The sequence below is a fragment of the Heterocephalus glaber genome, unplaced genomic scaffold (assembly GCF_053883595.1).
Source record: "Heterocephalus glaber isolate CG9 unplaced genomic scaffold, H.glaber_assembly_v1.0 deba00001428, whole genome shotgun sequence".
In the NCBI taxonomy this organism is placed as follows: Eukaryota; Metazoa; Chordata; class Mammalia; order Rodentia; family Bathyergidae; genus Heterocephalus; species Heterocephalus glaber.
Genome location: NW_028258293.1, coordinates 31,553,252 through 31,569,578, shown reverse-complemented (window position 1 = coordinate 31,569,578; position 16,327 = coordinate 31,553,252). Strand labels below are relative to the sequence as shown.

The window sequence follows — 16,327 nt, the reverse complement described above, 5'->3', positions numbered from 1 at the left end:
TATATCTCTCACCATGCACTAAATTAAAATCAAAGTGGATTAAAGATCTAAATATTAAAATAGAAACTCTGAACCAGTTGGAACAGAGGTTAGGTAGAACCCTTGAAGACATTGGTGTAGGAAAAGATTTTATGAACAAAACCTCAGTTGCCCGTGAACTAGCACAAACAATCAACAAATGGGATCTCTTCTTATTATAAAGCTTCTGCACAGCAAGAGAAACCAGCAGCAGTGTGAAGAGACAACCCACAATGTGGGAAAAAATCTTCACCTGCTCTTCCTCAGACAAAGTTCTACTATCTCGAATCTATGAAGAATTTAAAAAGATCAGACCTCCCAAATTTAAAGACCCAATCCAAAAATGGGCATCTGAAATGAACAGACATTTCTCAGACAAAGAAGTAGAAATAGCAAATAAATACATGAAAAAATGTTCAACGTCACTGGTCATTCGAGAGATGCAAATGAAAACAACGCTGAGATTCCACTTCACTCCAGAAAGAATGGCTGCTATCATGAAATCATCCAATAACAAATGTTGGTGGGGCTGTGGGGAAAGAGGAACCCTGCTCCACTGCTGGTGGGAGTGTAGACTGGTGCAAGCACTGTGGAAATCAGTATGGAGATACCTCAAAGAACTAGGACTGGAAGTCCCATTTGACCCTGCTATTCCACTGCTGGGGATCTTCCCCAAAGAATTAAAAGAATCATACCACAGTGATATATGTGCACCCATGTTCATAGCAGCACAGTTTGTGATAACTAAAACTTGGCAACAGCCCAAATGCCCATCCACTGGAGACTGGATAAAGAAAATGTGGTTTTTTAAATAAAATGGAGTACTACTCAGCCAGAAAAAAATGAGAAATTAGAGACATTTATAGCTAAGTGGATGCACATTGAGGCGACAGTCTTTAAGTGAAATAAATAGGACACACATGTATAAATTCCGAACAGTTTCTCTGGTGTGAGAAACTGAAAGTGTAAATAAGGACCAAATGTATAATAGGTAATGTGAAATAGGAAGAAAAAGGGCAAAGTGTAAGTGGGAGGGCTAGGGGAAAGGATAGAAGGGAATGGGATTAATATGAGAAAATGGAAAAATAGGAACAAAATCTTTGTAAATAGGAATGGAGGGGTTGAAGAGAGGGCTGGGCGAGGGTGAAAAATAAGAACCAAGAGAGACTATGTAAAGGTGCAAATTTCCAATGATGAATGTCATTATATTGTATACCTAAAATGTACCAGTGATTAGAATGAATAATCGATAATGCAAAATAGGAAGAAAAGGTCCAAAGGGGTAGGGGTAGCGAGAGGGGCAGGGGAAAGGAAATAAGGGAAAGGAAGAATGCTGAGAAATGGAAAAAATGGAAATAAATTCTTTGTGAATAGGGAAGGGTGGAGGGGGTGAAGGGAGGGCTAGGAATGGGGAAAAAATAAGAACCAAGATGCATTATGTAAAGGTACAATTCCCAATGAGAAATGTAATTGTGTTGTATACCTACAATGTACCAATAAAAGAATTTAATTAAAAAAATAATAATATTAGTCATTAAGGGAATGAATATTAAAAACAGTGAAATACCACTATAGTGGTAGAATACCACTGAAATAGAATACAGCAAAAGTGAAAAGAACCGACACAACAAGGTTTGATGAAGATGTGGAACAACTGGAACATTCATGTATCGTGATGGAAATGGAAATAGGTACCATCACTTACGAAAACATTTTGGGGGGCTGGGGCCCTTTCCTAGAATATACAAGGGGTTCCATCTCCAAGACCAAAAAAGAAAGAGGGAACAACTGACATTATCTTAAGAAGTCAAATATCCATGTGCGATACATCCCAGCCATTCCTCTATTTACCCAAGAGAAATGAAAGCATATTTCTAAACAAGCTCTTAATCATGAACATTCATAGCTGCTTTATTTGTAATGGTTGAGAACTAGAAACAAAAATTCCACCACCATTTGGTTTTTGTTTGTTTTGTTTTGGAGACAAGGTCTCACTATATAGTTCAGGGTGGCCTTAAACTCACTATGTATCCCAGGATGGTCTCACACTCATGGAGATCCTCCTGACTCAGCTTCCTGAGTGCTGGGATTACAGGTGTGTGCCACCATGCCTGGCTTTTCAACCACTGAATTTACTGAAAGGACATGCTGGTCTGATTCTTGGTTTAGCAGCAACCATTCTTTTGTGTTTATATAATTCTGGTTTTGTTTGTTGTTTTGCTCTGTACTGGAACCACAAAGTTTTCTACATTATTTTAATTCAGGTGTTGCAGTATAGTTTTTTTTTTTTATGTTTGCAGTAAAATTTTAGGATCTGTCTCTTCACCATGGAGAAAAGAAATCTTTTTGGTTCTTTTCAACGTAAGTGCTTATCTAAATAATATACTTAGGAGCCACTGGGCTTAAAGAAGGAAGTAAATGAGGCTCAAATACTTAGGCACTGAGTGCCTCTTTCTCCAGTTCCCAAAAGCAGTCCTCCACCACTGAACTCCATCCTCTCAGGGGCTCAATGAAGGCAACTAGTCTGATGCAAATGTAGACAAGAGTCTGATGAACTGGATTTGTGCACAGCCAGTACCAAACCCATTAGGTTCCCAATAAGATAGACTAAACCCTGAAGAAACTTCTGGCTTGAGTTTTCTAGCATCTTGAAAGTGGCTAAAATGGTCATAAGCACCTGAATGGATTGCCAGTCCATCATACACACTATTATAGTAGGGAAGATGGAGATAGCACTGCCTGCCATGTGTACTCTGAGGAAGTTCATGGGAATCTGAGGAGATCCAAGGCAACAGCCAGCAGTGCTTTCCCATCAGGATCCAGTCTGTCTCTTGCATGCTGGTATCAGGCACTTGTCTGTTCAAGTAACTGAGTTGGTACAGTGAGTCTCCCTGGCCACTGGCCTGGTCACTTTGGCCCTTGCTGCCTCTTCCAAGCTGGCTCAGCTCAATGGTCCACTTGAAATATCACCCTTGGCTGGCTACCAGGACTCCCTGGGCTATCATAGCAAATGCTACTTCCTAAACCCATGAAAGTCCTCATGTTGAAAGGTACTCTTGTTGCCAATGTTTTTTATTATTATAGTTTGTGTTTTTGTATCTTAATTAACAAATCTTTACTTAAACAAAGGCTACAAAAACTTATATTTTCTACCACAAGTCATAATTTCAGCTTTTACATTCAGGGATATGATTCACTTTTCTTAATTATATTTTTATAATGGAGTGGGGACTATAGCTCAGGGGTATGGTGCTTGCCTAGTGTATGCAAGGCCCTGGATTTAATCTCCAGCACTTTAAAACCAACCAACCAAAAAAAAAAAAAAAACCCAAAACACAACAAAACAAAAAACCACAAACTAAAGCAGAACTAAAAAGTTTATTGTTTTCATAAGAATATTCCATTTTTCCACAGAATTTGTTGAAAAGGTGACCCTTTCTTCACTACTTTGGCCTATTTACTAAAGGTCAGGGCATGCAGGTCTGTTTTTAAATGTTGTATTGATCTTCATCCTTAGCACAGAGACATTTTCTTAATTGGTGCAGCATAGAGTCACTCACACAGGGTTAAGTTCCCCTTCCTTTTTGTGCTGGGGAGGAAACCCAGGTTTCACGTGTGCTAAGCACATGTTCTACTACTGAACTACACCCAGCCCAAGTTTTCTTTGTTCTTTTTCAAAGCTGTTTTAGCTATTCCAGATCCTTTGGATCCCATGTAAACATGAGAATCAGCTTCTCAATTTTATCATATGGAAAAATGTGTTTCTCCATATATTGATAATTTGGTTAAATGTAGAATTCTATAGGCTGTAATTTTTCCTTAGAAATTTGAGAGCACTGATCTATCTTCCAGTTTCTAATGTTTTGGCAAGTTCAAAACCAGTCGAATTTCTGACCTTATGTTATGTCCACTTGCCTCTCAACTCTATAAACTTATGGAATCTTTCATTGTTAGATTATTCCACAATTCTTATGGATCTATTGCCATCAATTGTGGTGGGTATTCAGTGGGTTCTTTCAAGGTAGTAACTCATGTACTTCAATTGTAAGATATTTTCTTGAGTTATTTCAATGATTTCTTCACTCTCATTTTCTCTCTTCCCTGCCCCCTTTTACATGTTGGCTCTTTTATTCTAGTTCAACATTACCTATTCAGTAATATTCCTACAGAGTCTCTTCTATTTTCAATTTTTTTTTTGGTACTGGGGATCGAAGTCGGGACCTTGCACTTGCGAGGCAGGTGGTGGCACCACTGAGCTAAATCCCCAGCCCCTATTTTCAATTTCTTTTCCCTTCTTCCTTTCTCTTTTTTTCTTTTGACCTATACTCAGAGACGTTATTTATTTTATTTATTTTTTAACTGCTGGTGACTGAACACAGGTATTCACTCATGCTAAAGGAAGAGCTCTACCACTGAGCTACATCCCCAGCTCCAGGGTGGATTCTTTTTTTTTTTTGGTACCAGGGATTGAACTTGGGACCTTGAGTTTGCCAGGCAGGCGGTGGAACCACTGAGCTAAATCCCCGGCCCCATGTTTATATTTTTGTATGTTTTGAGGTAGATTCTCTGAATCTTCCTATTTAAACTAGCACCCTGTTCTTCTTCTTCCTCCTCCTCCTCCACCTCCTCCTCCTTCTTCTCCCTCTCCCTCTCCTTCTCTTTCATCTTTTTTTGCTTAAATTCTTTTATTGGTACATTTTAGGTATACAATATGTTTACATTTATCATTGGGTGCTTGTACCTGTACATGATGTATCTTGGTTGTTATTTTTTTCCCCATTACCTGTGAGCCCTTCATCCCCTCCACCTTTCCCTATTTACATAGACTTCGTTTCCATTTTTTTTCTTTTCTCATAATTTTTCCTATTCTTTCCTTTCCCCATCTCCTCCCACCACCAGTATCTCTTTGGACCTTTTCCTATTTCAAAGTATCAATTATTAGTTATTAATCATTTTAATCCTTATTTACACTCTCAGTTTCTCACACTAGAGAAACTATTTGGTATTTACACATGTGTGTCCTATTTACTTCACTTAAGAGTATGGCCTCAATATGCATCCATTTAGCTATAAATGACTCTAGTTTCTCGTTCTTTATGGCTGAGTTCTTTATGGCTCCATTTTATAAAAAAAAACAACACATCTTCTTTATCCAGTTTCCAGTTGATGGGCACTTGGGCTGTTTCCAAGCTTTAGCTATTACAAACTGTGCTGCTATAAACATGGGTGTACATATATCTCTGTGGTATGATTCTTTTAATTCTTTTGGGAAAATACCCAGCAGGGGAATAGCTGGGTCAAATGGGACCTCCAGCCCTAGTTCTTTGAGGTATTTCCACACTGATTTCCATAGTGGTTGCACCAGTCTGCACTCCCACCAACAATGGAGAAGGCTTCCTTTCTCTCCACACCCCCGCCAGCATTTGTTATTGGTTGATTTCTTTAGAGCACCCACTCTTTCTGGGGTGAGGTGGAATCTCAGTGTTGTTTTCATCTGCATCTCTCGAATGACCAGTGATGTTGAACATTTTTTCATATGTTTATTTGCTGCTTTTACTTCTTTGTCTGAGAAATGTCTGTTCATTTCAGATGCCCATTTTTGAATTGGGTCTTTGAATTTGGGGGTCTGATTTTTTTCAGTTCTTTATATATTCTAGATAACTATTCTTCTTTTTCTGAGACAGTGTCTTGCTATTCCAGGCTGGCCTTGAACTCAATATGTAGCATAGGCTGGCTTCAAACTTGCAGCAATCCTCCTGCCTCAGCCTTCCAAGTGCTGGGATTATAGGTGTGTGCCACCATGCCTGGTTTAGCATCCTATTCTTTTTGGGTTTTTTTGGTACGGGGGCTGGAACTCGGGTCCTTGCGCTTGCGCAGCAGGCGGCAAAACCACTGAGCTAAATCCCGTCCCCTTAGCATCCTATTCTTGATTCACAGGAACAGTACTATCTATGGGAATATTAATGAATTTATGATATTTGCTATCTCTGATATTTTCTTCTTCCTGCATAAATTCATTCTTCCAAGTTGATTTTTTTCTTTATTACTTGTTTTGGTCTCTATCTTTTATATTTAATACATTCATTATATGTCGGGCATTGTCTCTTCACTTTTAGTAGTCTAAAATGGGAAATTAAAAAGGTGTTTGAAGTCTCTGAACTAGTAATCTTCACTATAAAGTTATTTTGCTGGACTAATAGTTGGGGAAACCCAATATTGGCTTTTTTTTTTTTTTTTTTTTTTTTTTTTTTTTACCTTTTGGGCTGTTCCTAAAAGAAGACTCTGTTTTCTGCCCAGATTCCACCATCCATTCCACAGTACTGAATAACTGCAGAAATCTGAAGGTTTATCTTTGGAAATAATAATTTATCTAGATTGTATTTGCCAGGCACTGCTGAACCTGTGACTACCACACCAAAATTAAGGAAATTGGGTGACCTTATTGCATTTTGAATGCTAAATCCAAGACCTCCAGGTGGGTTATACCACCTAGAGTTCCTGGTTTAGGATTGGCTTTCCTGGGTCAATTTAAGGAAGCTAGCAGTAGTCTACCTTCCAGCTTCTAAACATTTCTTGCGTCTTCTAGCTTGTGCTTTTTAATTAAATGTTTTTGTTGTAATCTTAGTAGGTTAAGAAGGAAGCAAAATTAGATACTGGATGATCTTTAACACTGTATGTTTTCTCTTTCATTAATTAATTTCTACCCCTTATTATTTCCATTCTTCATTTCTCTTAAGGTTCTATATCCCTTCCTCCCTCCTCTCTCATTCTGGACTGCACCCAGTGTCTTCATATTGAACTACCACCCATGCTGATTAATTTTTTATTTTTTTGAGACAGGATTTTGCCAAGTAACTAAGTTGCACATGCTATGCTCAAACTTGTGACCTTCCTGACTCAGATTCTCAAGAGTGCTGGGATCACAGGCATGCACCATGATGCCCAGCTGTTTTCTAATTCTTGAAGTTAGATGCTTAGTTCATTATTTTTCAATCTATTTCTAATGTAAACATCTAAGACTATAAATTTCTTGAAAGAATCACTTTAGCTATATTCCAGTCTGGTGTGTAGTATTTTCACTGTAATTTAATTCTATGCATTTTTATATTACCAATGTAATTTTTTTTTTACTTCATGAGTATTCAGAAATGTGAAGTTTTTTGTTTGTTTGTTTGCTTATTGTTTGAGACAAAGTCTGCTTGTGTTGCCTAGCCAGGCCCTGAACCTCTTGGGTTCAGTGATTCTCCTGTCCCAGCCTTTCCAGTAGCTGGGACTGTAAGTGTATTTCACTGACCCTAGATAGCAGTGTGGTTTTGGAAGCTTCCAAACACATGGGCTACTGTGATGAACTGTTTTATTTAAACCAACTACCCTGGACCCAGAGAATGCTGTACATGATACCAATTGTTTAAAGTTTGTTGAATTTGCTCTAAGGCTAATATAGGGTATATTTAATAATAATTCATGGATGCTTGAGAAGATACTGAGTGTGATAGTTAACTGTTGTGTCAACTTCAGTAAGAAATGCCCAACTGACAGATTAGCATAGTTCTGGGTGTGGCTGAATGGATTTAGTGAAGATAGAAGACCTACTCTGGGTGTGAGTGGCACCAGCCAATAGGCTTGTATCCTGAATGGAATAAAAAGGGAACAGAAGAAGGAAGTCTTGCTTTCATTTCTTTGGAGGAGCTCCAGTCTTCATTATCAATTCCAGACCCTTCAGCCTTCCAGCTCAGACTCTTCAGCCTTCCAACGCAGACCCTTTGTCTACCAACTAGGCTCCGCAGTTAGCTCCAGGTCTTCCACTTTTAACTGGACCATTCAGCTCTATGGTGCACAGACAACCCTTGCCAAAGGGCTTTCTTCCACACCTGACCCTGTAGGCAGCCATTGTACGCCTACCTTGTATATCATATATAATATATATTATTATATTTAATCTGTTACTCTAGTGAGCCTTGACCAATACACTGACTTTCACTTTATTTTCAGTGTCTCATTCAGATGGGCCTTAAACTGGTAATCCTCTTGCCTTGGCTTTCCAAGAAGCTGAGATTACAGGTGTGCACCACTACACTTGGCTCCCCATGCATTCTTTAATTGTTGAGAGTATTAGATCATTCTGCTACTGTGCTACCCACATTTTATCTATATCGTTATTCATTTATTTTGTCTGAATTACTGAGATATTTTTCTATTACTGAGTTAAAAAAAATCTCTGCACAAAGAAGTATTATCTATCTGTCTTTTAATTATGTCAAGTTTTGCTTAAAAATTTCCATGAAAGTTTAGAACTGGCATGTTTCTGGTAAATTGAATATTTTATTACTGATACAGAGAACATGTGCTTTAAATAGTGCCTTGAATTTTTGTCTATTATTACAATTTCTAATCCACTTTTCTTTTGGATTCAGTTTTTGGAATTCACTTACTCCTCCATGTTTTTGGAAGATATTGTAAAGTCAATTACTGTTTTTTTTAGTGGTTACTGAGTATGCACAAGTAAAAACTAAATAATAAGAACTTTAGGAATTATTTAACTTTGGTCATTCCCCTCTATCTTGTATGCTATTTTGCCTACCATTTTAGTTCCATTTTGTGTATTTTCAGTCTCTCAAATAATATATTATTATTGTAAGCAGTCACAATTTTTGTTCAAATATTCCTATTGCTTTATCATTTTTTTCTCCCTTACCGTTCTTTCTTGCATCTCAGCTCTTGCTCCTAAAGAATATCTTTTAGAAGGTCTTTTAGTGAGGTGTACATTAGTCCCCCCAATCTGCATGGGGTATGTTCTAACACTTCCAGTGGATGTCCTAAACTTTAAAGTAGAACCAAACCTTATACTGTATACTCTAGCCTATGTATACATACACAAATTTAGTGACTTTTCTACTAACCATTTATCATGCATTGTTGGCTCTTAACTTTTGCAGCATGAGGTGACAACAAAATTACCTTGAACTGTTTTCCTTTTTCACAATTAACAGATGGAAAATTAATTCTTATTGTAGATCTCAGCATATGATACCTTTTTCTTATTAAGTTGAGAATGTTTTCTTTTTCATTTAAAGGAAGCACTCAGGGGCTTGGGATTTAGCTCAGTGGTTCCACTGCCTGCCCCGCAAGCTCAAGGACCCGAGTTCAATCCCCGGTACCCGCCCCCCAAAAAAGGAAGCGCTCAGGCTTCTCGTTGGCATATCGAAATTTCCAGCAATTCTACTCTTGCACTTTGGGGCCATCATTAAAATAAGGATTAGTTGAATACAAATACATACCTGGTAGTTGACCTGGTAACTGAGATGAGACAGTTACTATGTGACTAATAGGCAGGTAATATATACAGTATGGATTTGCTGGTCAAAAGGATAATTCACATTCACAGTGAGATGAAGTGGGATGGTGTGAGATTTCATCCTGCTACTCTGAAAGGAGTGGAATTTAAAACATGAATTGTTTATTTTTTGGAATTTTCTACTTAATATTTTTGGATTGGGCTTGACTGGACACAAAACTATAGAAAAATTTGTATTGCCAAACTCCATTCTCACTCTACTCTTAAAAGATATTTGGTATAGAATTCCAAGTTGATGGTTATTTCTTTCAGCACTTTGAAGGTAACAGTCTGCTGTGTTTTGGCTTCCACTGTTGCACTACTAATTCTGCAGTAGATAAATTATTAGTCCTTTGTTACTAACATGTCTTTTATTTTTAGATGCTTTAATGAACTTTGGGTTTCAGCCAAATCAGTAGGTTTTTTTCTATCAGTATCCATCAAGATTCATTTGCAACAACAGAAACAGTTCTCTTTTAAGTAGAAAGTAATTTTATACTTTCACTCCGAACAAAAATGCTAAATGAACAAAATGAAGTCTCTCCTGGAATGACTCATGGACACTGCCACATACAAATCTAAATAGTTGTGTTAGTATACTTCATATATTATAAACCACAACCAAATGAAATTTTTCTTTGTCACAATTAGAAAGCTAGAGAATCGGGAAGCCTTTGAACCAACTATAGTATCCAGTATTACAGATCAAGTAGCTGCCATCACAATTGTTTGCTCCAATCACTAGGCATATTCTAGATCCACACCAATAAGTGGATGCCTTACATACAACCACCTCTTCTCCCTTACTGAATACGGTTTTCAAGTCTCATGTGAATACATGTGATTGGCAGAACCAGAATGCTATACGAAACCTTACCTGGAAAGGAGATACTAACTTTTTAGTACCTATAGAACAGGAAGACTGACTTTAAGAAGGTTGGAATGAGGCTGGAGAGGGGTATCTCTTATATTTTCTGCACTTGAGAAAGATTTCCTTTTATTTTCTTGCTAAGATTTGTTGTTGTTCTTGATGATGGAGTTGTGGGTTATCAATTATAGAAAATTCTCACCTATTATCTCTTTTTAAAAAACCTTTTCTGTTCTTTTTGAAACTGCAAAGACATAGGTTGTTTCTCTGATGTTTTCTGGCTTTTTTTTGTACCAGGGATCAAACTTGGGACCTTGTGCTTGTGAGGCAGGCACTGGAACCACTGAGCTAAATCCCTGGCCTTCTGGCTTATTTTTTTAGACTTGTCTAATTATTAATTTTTTTCTTCACTTGTGTTGATACTCTTTTGACTTATCCACTGAGTTTTTTTTAGGTACCGGGGATAGAGCTCAGGACTTTGCACTTGCAAGGCAGGCTGCGGTGCCACTGAGCTAAATCCCTGGCCCTCCACTGAGTTTTTTATTTCAATGATTTTATTTTTCACGCCAGTTCTTTCTCTTTCATATCCTGTTTTTCACTTTTTAATAATCTCCTATTACTTGACCTCATTTTCATTTTACCTTTATTTCATCAAACATTTTCTAAATAGTTCCATTGTACTTCAGCATCTGATTTGAGGGAGTTCTTTTGTTTTTCCTGTCTTTTGCTTATGGTGGTTTATTTCTTTCTGGGTTTTTGGAATTATTGATTATGTGTATATATTTGACCTCCATTTGTAGAAATTCTGAATGGTCTACAATAAAGATATATGCATTTCTTTTTTAGGTATAATTATTTATAAACTATATATCTATATAATTGTATTAGTATACTTCATATATTATAAACCATAACCAGAAAGATATATAATTAAATAAAATAACAGATTAAAATTATAATATTTTCTTATTTCATCTCAAGAGATATTCAGCTCAGCCCCTCACTCTATAAATGACCATCATATACTGAAAAGCCATGATCTTCTGGATTATTAAATGGTATTTTTTTCCTAAGGAGACTCTTGTTACTGAGACTGAGAAAATTACAGAGAATGAATTGTACTTCTTGGGGCTCTTCGCCTTCTACTGCTGTTCTCTGACTTTTCTTCTGTTTGTTAGGGAGCGGAGATGGTTCTTTGAAGTCACCTAAATTTGTTTCTTCCAAATCTCAGTAAAATGGCTACTCCAGAAAGATGTGTCATAGATATTACACTCTTTTGCAAAATGCCTGCACAGAATTGGGAGTGTGCCTACTCTGGTTGGAGAAGCATGCAGTAAGTAGTACTTGGAGTTAATCTGAAAAACTGGCATGACTTGGTCCTTGCAATCAGGAGAGACATGGGAACAGCTAGGCTTCCAGGGGCATGGTGGCACCTCAAGGGCACCATCCTTTACAAATTCTCAGAGAAGTCATCTTTTTCTACCTAAAATCGACGGCTGAATGACAAGTTGCACTACTCTCTTCTTTTACTGGAGAGCAAAAATTTTTTTCTGGCGCAGCCCTTCACAGACTATATAACTCTGTGATGGTACTGGGGTTGTATGTATGTGTGGATGGTGAAAGAGAAACAGTTCCAGCTGCCCATCTTAAACATGCCAAAAATTATCATCTGTTTTGAGGCTATTGAAGGTGAAGGCTCTGGTTTCTTGGTATCTTCAAATGCCTTCAAATTGACTATGATTTAAGCATTCACTTGTCACTCTAGTCTGCAGCTGCTTCTTTAGATGTGATGCTCAGAAATTTTGTTTCCTTTTCCTCTCCCTTCCTCTTTTTCCCCTTTCCCTACTCTTCCTCTATTTCTTTCTTTTTTCTTTTTCATAATACTGGGGATTGAACCCAGGGCCTTTGCATTGAGCTACACTGTAAAGCCTTTTGAGGCAGAGTCTCACTGAGTTACTAAGTGCCCAGGCTTGGCTCAATTTTGTGATCCTTCTGCCTCAGCTTCTGGGAGTGCTGGGATTATAGAAGTGTGCCACCATGCCTGGTTTGGAATTTTCTTTATATTCCTTTGAGTTCAGCTTGACATTTAAAGGACTGTATTTTATCTAGTTTTTTTTTTTTTTTTAGAATTTCTATGTATTTTGTTGCAGGAAGAATTTTCAAGTGTCTTTTCAGGCATATTTAAAAAACTAAACAGCAGTTTTAAAATTTCTAATTGATGCAATCCCAGTACTTGGGAAACTGAAGCAGGAGGATCGCCATGAGTTTGAGGCCAGCCTGAGCTACATAGTGAGTTCAAGGTCAGCCTAGACTATATAGGGAGGCCCTGTCTCAAAAAACTTTTTTTCTAGTTGATATTTTTGGATAAACAAGATACTAGCTTCTAGGGATTACCAAGTTAACCAAAACTTTAAGAAGTTCACAATGTGGTTGGGCAGACAGGCGAGTAAATAATAAACAATGCTAACTGAAATAATTACTAAGCAGAGATACAGAAAAAGAAGCAGTGGCAAGGCAGATCAAAGAAATGTATCTTTATTTCACTGTTGAAATGTGTGTTTATTTCGCTTCACAGTTGCTACTGTTAAGTATTTCTCATTTTCTCTTTTTTGGTGGTACTGGAAATTAAACCCACTGCCATGGCATTGAGCTATAGCCCCAGCCCTATTTATTCATTCATTTATTTATTTAGTGCTACCAGGGACTGAACCCAGGGCCTTCATACTGAGATACATCCCCAGCCCTTTCCTGGGGTGGGGTGGGGAGACAGGTCTTGTTAAGTCACTAAATTGTCCAAGCTGGGCTTGAACTTGAGAACCTTTTGCCACAGACTTCTAGAGTGCTCCCCCGCCCCACCCCCAGCTTAAAGCCAACTTCTGAGCAAAGAAAATTGCCAGACACATAGAGATATTTTATGACAAAAAGGTCAATCCACCAAGAAGGCATAGCAATTCTGTATACCAAACAACAGAGCTACGTGGGATATAAAAACTCATAGAAAGAAGATCCTAAATCATGTTTGGAGACTTTAACATTCCTCTCTCGACAACTGATAGAACTAGATGGAAAATCAACAATATAGAAAAATTCAACAATACCACTGTACATTAAAGAGTTATCTCAGTGGGCTTGGGGAGCACAAACACTGCACCTTCCAGAGAAAAGACTGGCCCTTGACTAACTCATGGGAGATAACATCTGATTCCTTGAAAAATTCTGTATAGTAAAAGACTTTATATACTTGACACTTTGGGTCATGATAGATAGTTCATGCTAGTATGATTTATAGTGAACACCAGTTTGTGTTTGCCTGGTGTCCTGAGCCATACTGTATCAGTTTAATCTCTAGATAATAATAATAATTAAGTATAATAGCTTTACTGAGTTTTGTGGGTCCTTCTAGTCAATCACTGTACCTGAGGGTGGTCTTGAGAACCCTGACATATTAAGTAACAGGACCTAGTCAATATTTATAGAAAATTTCTCTCAACGACAGTAGAATAAATTTTTTTTTGGTGGTATTGGGGTTTGATCCCATGACCTTCACACCCATCTCTTTTCATTTTTTGTTTTGAGGCAGGGCCTCACTAAGTCACCTAGGCTGGTCTTGCTTAACTTTGATCCTCCTGCCTCAGCCTTCCAGAATCTGGCTCAGAATATGTATTCTTTTCAAGCATACATGGAACATATGCCAAGGTGTCCTTGGCATAAGTATTCTTGGTATAGCAAAGTAAATCTCAATAAGTTTAAAAGAAATCATATTAGTATGTTCTCTGAGTATAATGGTATTAAATGAGAAATCAAGAAGAATGTTAACAAGAAAATATCCAAACACTTGAATGTTAAACAATATACTTCTAAGTAATCCATAGGTCCAGAAAAAAAATCTCATCAGACATTAAAAAAACCCCACATATATATATATATATATATATATATATATATATATATATATATATATTGAGCTGACTGAAAATTAAAGTATAACAAAGTTGTGATACATTGCTAAAGTAGTACTGAGAGGAAAATTTATAACACCCAAAATGTTATGAGGAATGTGAAAAGTCTGAAATCAATAATATAAACTTCTACCTTAAGAACTTGGAAATAGAAGAGCAAAACAAGCCCACAGCAAGCAATAGGAAGGAAATAATAAAGAGAAGAAATTAGTGAAACTGAAAAGATGAGAAATATAGTCAAACAAAAATGTATTTTAAAGAGCAATAAAATTTGAGACACACCTAGCAAGGCTGATGAGACAAAGAGATAATACATCATCAATATCAGGAATGAAAACGATATCACTAACATAGCTCTGAAGACTATTATTATTTATAAAAAAATTTTTTTGGTACTGGGGATCAAACTTAGGACCTTGCTCTTGTGAGGCAGGTGCAGTGCTACTGAGCTAAATCCCCTGCAAGACTATCCTTATTAACTCTTGTGAACAACAACAACAAAAAAATGGGCAAAGACATAAGCAGATATTTCACCAAAGAGGATATATTAATGGTAAATAAGCACATAAAGGTATATTTAACACTATTAACCACTAGGGAAATGCAAAGTGTAGGGCAGTGGTACACAACTACTAGAATTGCTGAAATAAAAAATGATGACAACAATAAATGCTGGTGAGGATGCAGAGAAATGGATCATGGAGACATTCCTGGTGGGAATGTAAAAATGGTAGAGCTACTCTAGAAAAAGTTCACCAGTTTTGACAAAAACTAAAAAAATACAGTTTCCATATAACCTAGTAATTCTACTATGGGCTTTTATTCCAAAAAAAATTAAAATTTGTATTCACCCAAAAAACATACAGATGTTCACAGCAGCTTTATTTATGATAGCCCCAAACTGTAAATAATTTAGATGTCACCCTACAGGTGAATGGTTAAGTTGTGATATATGTATACCATAAAATACTACTCAGCAATAGAAAAGAATGAACTGTTGATATATTCAGCAATCTGGACTAATCTCCAGAGAATTATGCTGAGTTCAAAAACAATCTGAAAGGGTTATGCACTATATGACTACATTTATATAACATTCTTAAAATTATAAAAATGGAGGATAGATTAGTAATTGCCAGGGGTTAAGGACAGGGAGTAGAGGGTGAGGGCAGGGTGAAGTGGGAAAGAAGTAGATGTGGCTAGAAAAGGGCAACACAGGGATCTTTACAGAGAGGGAAATGTTTTGTATCTTGACTGTATCAATGTCAAATCCTGGTTGGGATATTGTATTATAGCTTTGTAAGATGTTACTGTAGGAGAAAATTGATAAAGGGTGCAGAGGATCTCTATTATTTATTGCAAATGCATGCATTTCTACAATCATCTCAAAATGAAAAGTTTATTTAAAAGAGAAAAACAACCAAATAAAAAAGAATAAACGGGCTGGGAATTTAGCTCAGTGGTTCCGCTGTCTGCCTCGCAAGCGGAAGGACCCGAGTTTGATCCCCAATACCAAAAAAAAAAAAAAAAAAAGAATAAACAAACAAACTGTACCACTTTCTTACTGAGGAACTGCTACATGGGCAGGACATAAAGAAGGTACTCTCATGAATGTTATTTCATTTCCATGAACTCTTATGAAAGACTATGGTCATTTCCCAAATGATGTATCATGGAACCCTATTTCTTTGTGACATTAATACCCTTCACTGAGAGGTGTTATGTAAAACAGGTTTCCTAGTAAGTTTCGAAAGATTAACAATACAGTTTTTAAAAGCTGTAGTATTGTTCAAAGTCTAATATCCTAGTCAATGTTATATATATTCAAAAAGATGCCATCATACACAGCTTTCCTCAAATTTTTTAATTTTCAAGCTCCTGTTTTCTCATGATGCCAATTAACAACTTGCCTGAAAAACTAGCATTCCTTATACTATAATAAATGTCAAGTTACAGATTTCTATCAATATGTCTGCTGGAGTTAGGTTTTATGTGTTATTTCAGTTTAGGGTAAAGATTTACTGTTATAAAGTCTAGATATACTTTAATCATAATGTTGATGGATAATGATCCAAGCTACTTACCATGTAACAATATAAACAGATCGAAGTACTAATGTAAAGACCAACATTCCATACATGACCTGAA

General features: G+C 36.9%; 1 protein-coding gene and 1 pseudogene across 7 annotated transcripts in view; both read right to left on the bottom strand.

The window, feature by feature from the left end:
* The window catches only part of Acer3 (alkaline ceramidase 3), a 168,606-nt gene that overhangs the window by 14,056 nt on the left and 138,223 nt on the right, over positions 1-16,327 (bottom strand). For all 6 annotated transcript variants that reach the window (XM_087211989.1, XM_087211993.1, XM_087211992.1 and 3 more), the window contains one exon: positions 16,264-16,322. In XM_087211989.1, the coding sequence (XP_087068115.1) occupies positions 16,264-16,322 (59 nt within the window). The remainder of the gene's footprint in view (positions 1-16,263; positions 16,323-16,327) is intronic.
* LOC106008139 (ER membrane protein complex subunit 4-like) lies at positions 519-14,055 on the bottom strand (annotated as a pseudogene). The gene is made up of 2 exons (XR_015451496.1): positions 2,674-14,055; positions 519-2,515 (listed from the first exon to the last, which is right to left on the bottom strand). The product of XR_015451496.1 is annotated as an ER membrane protein complex subunit 4-like (transcript).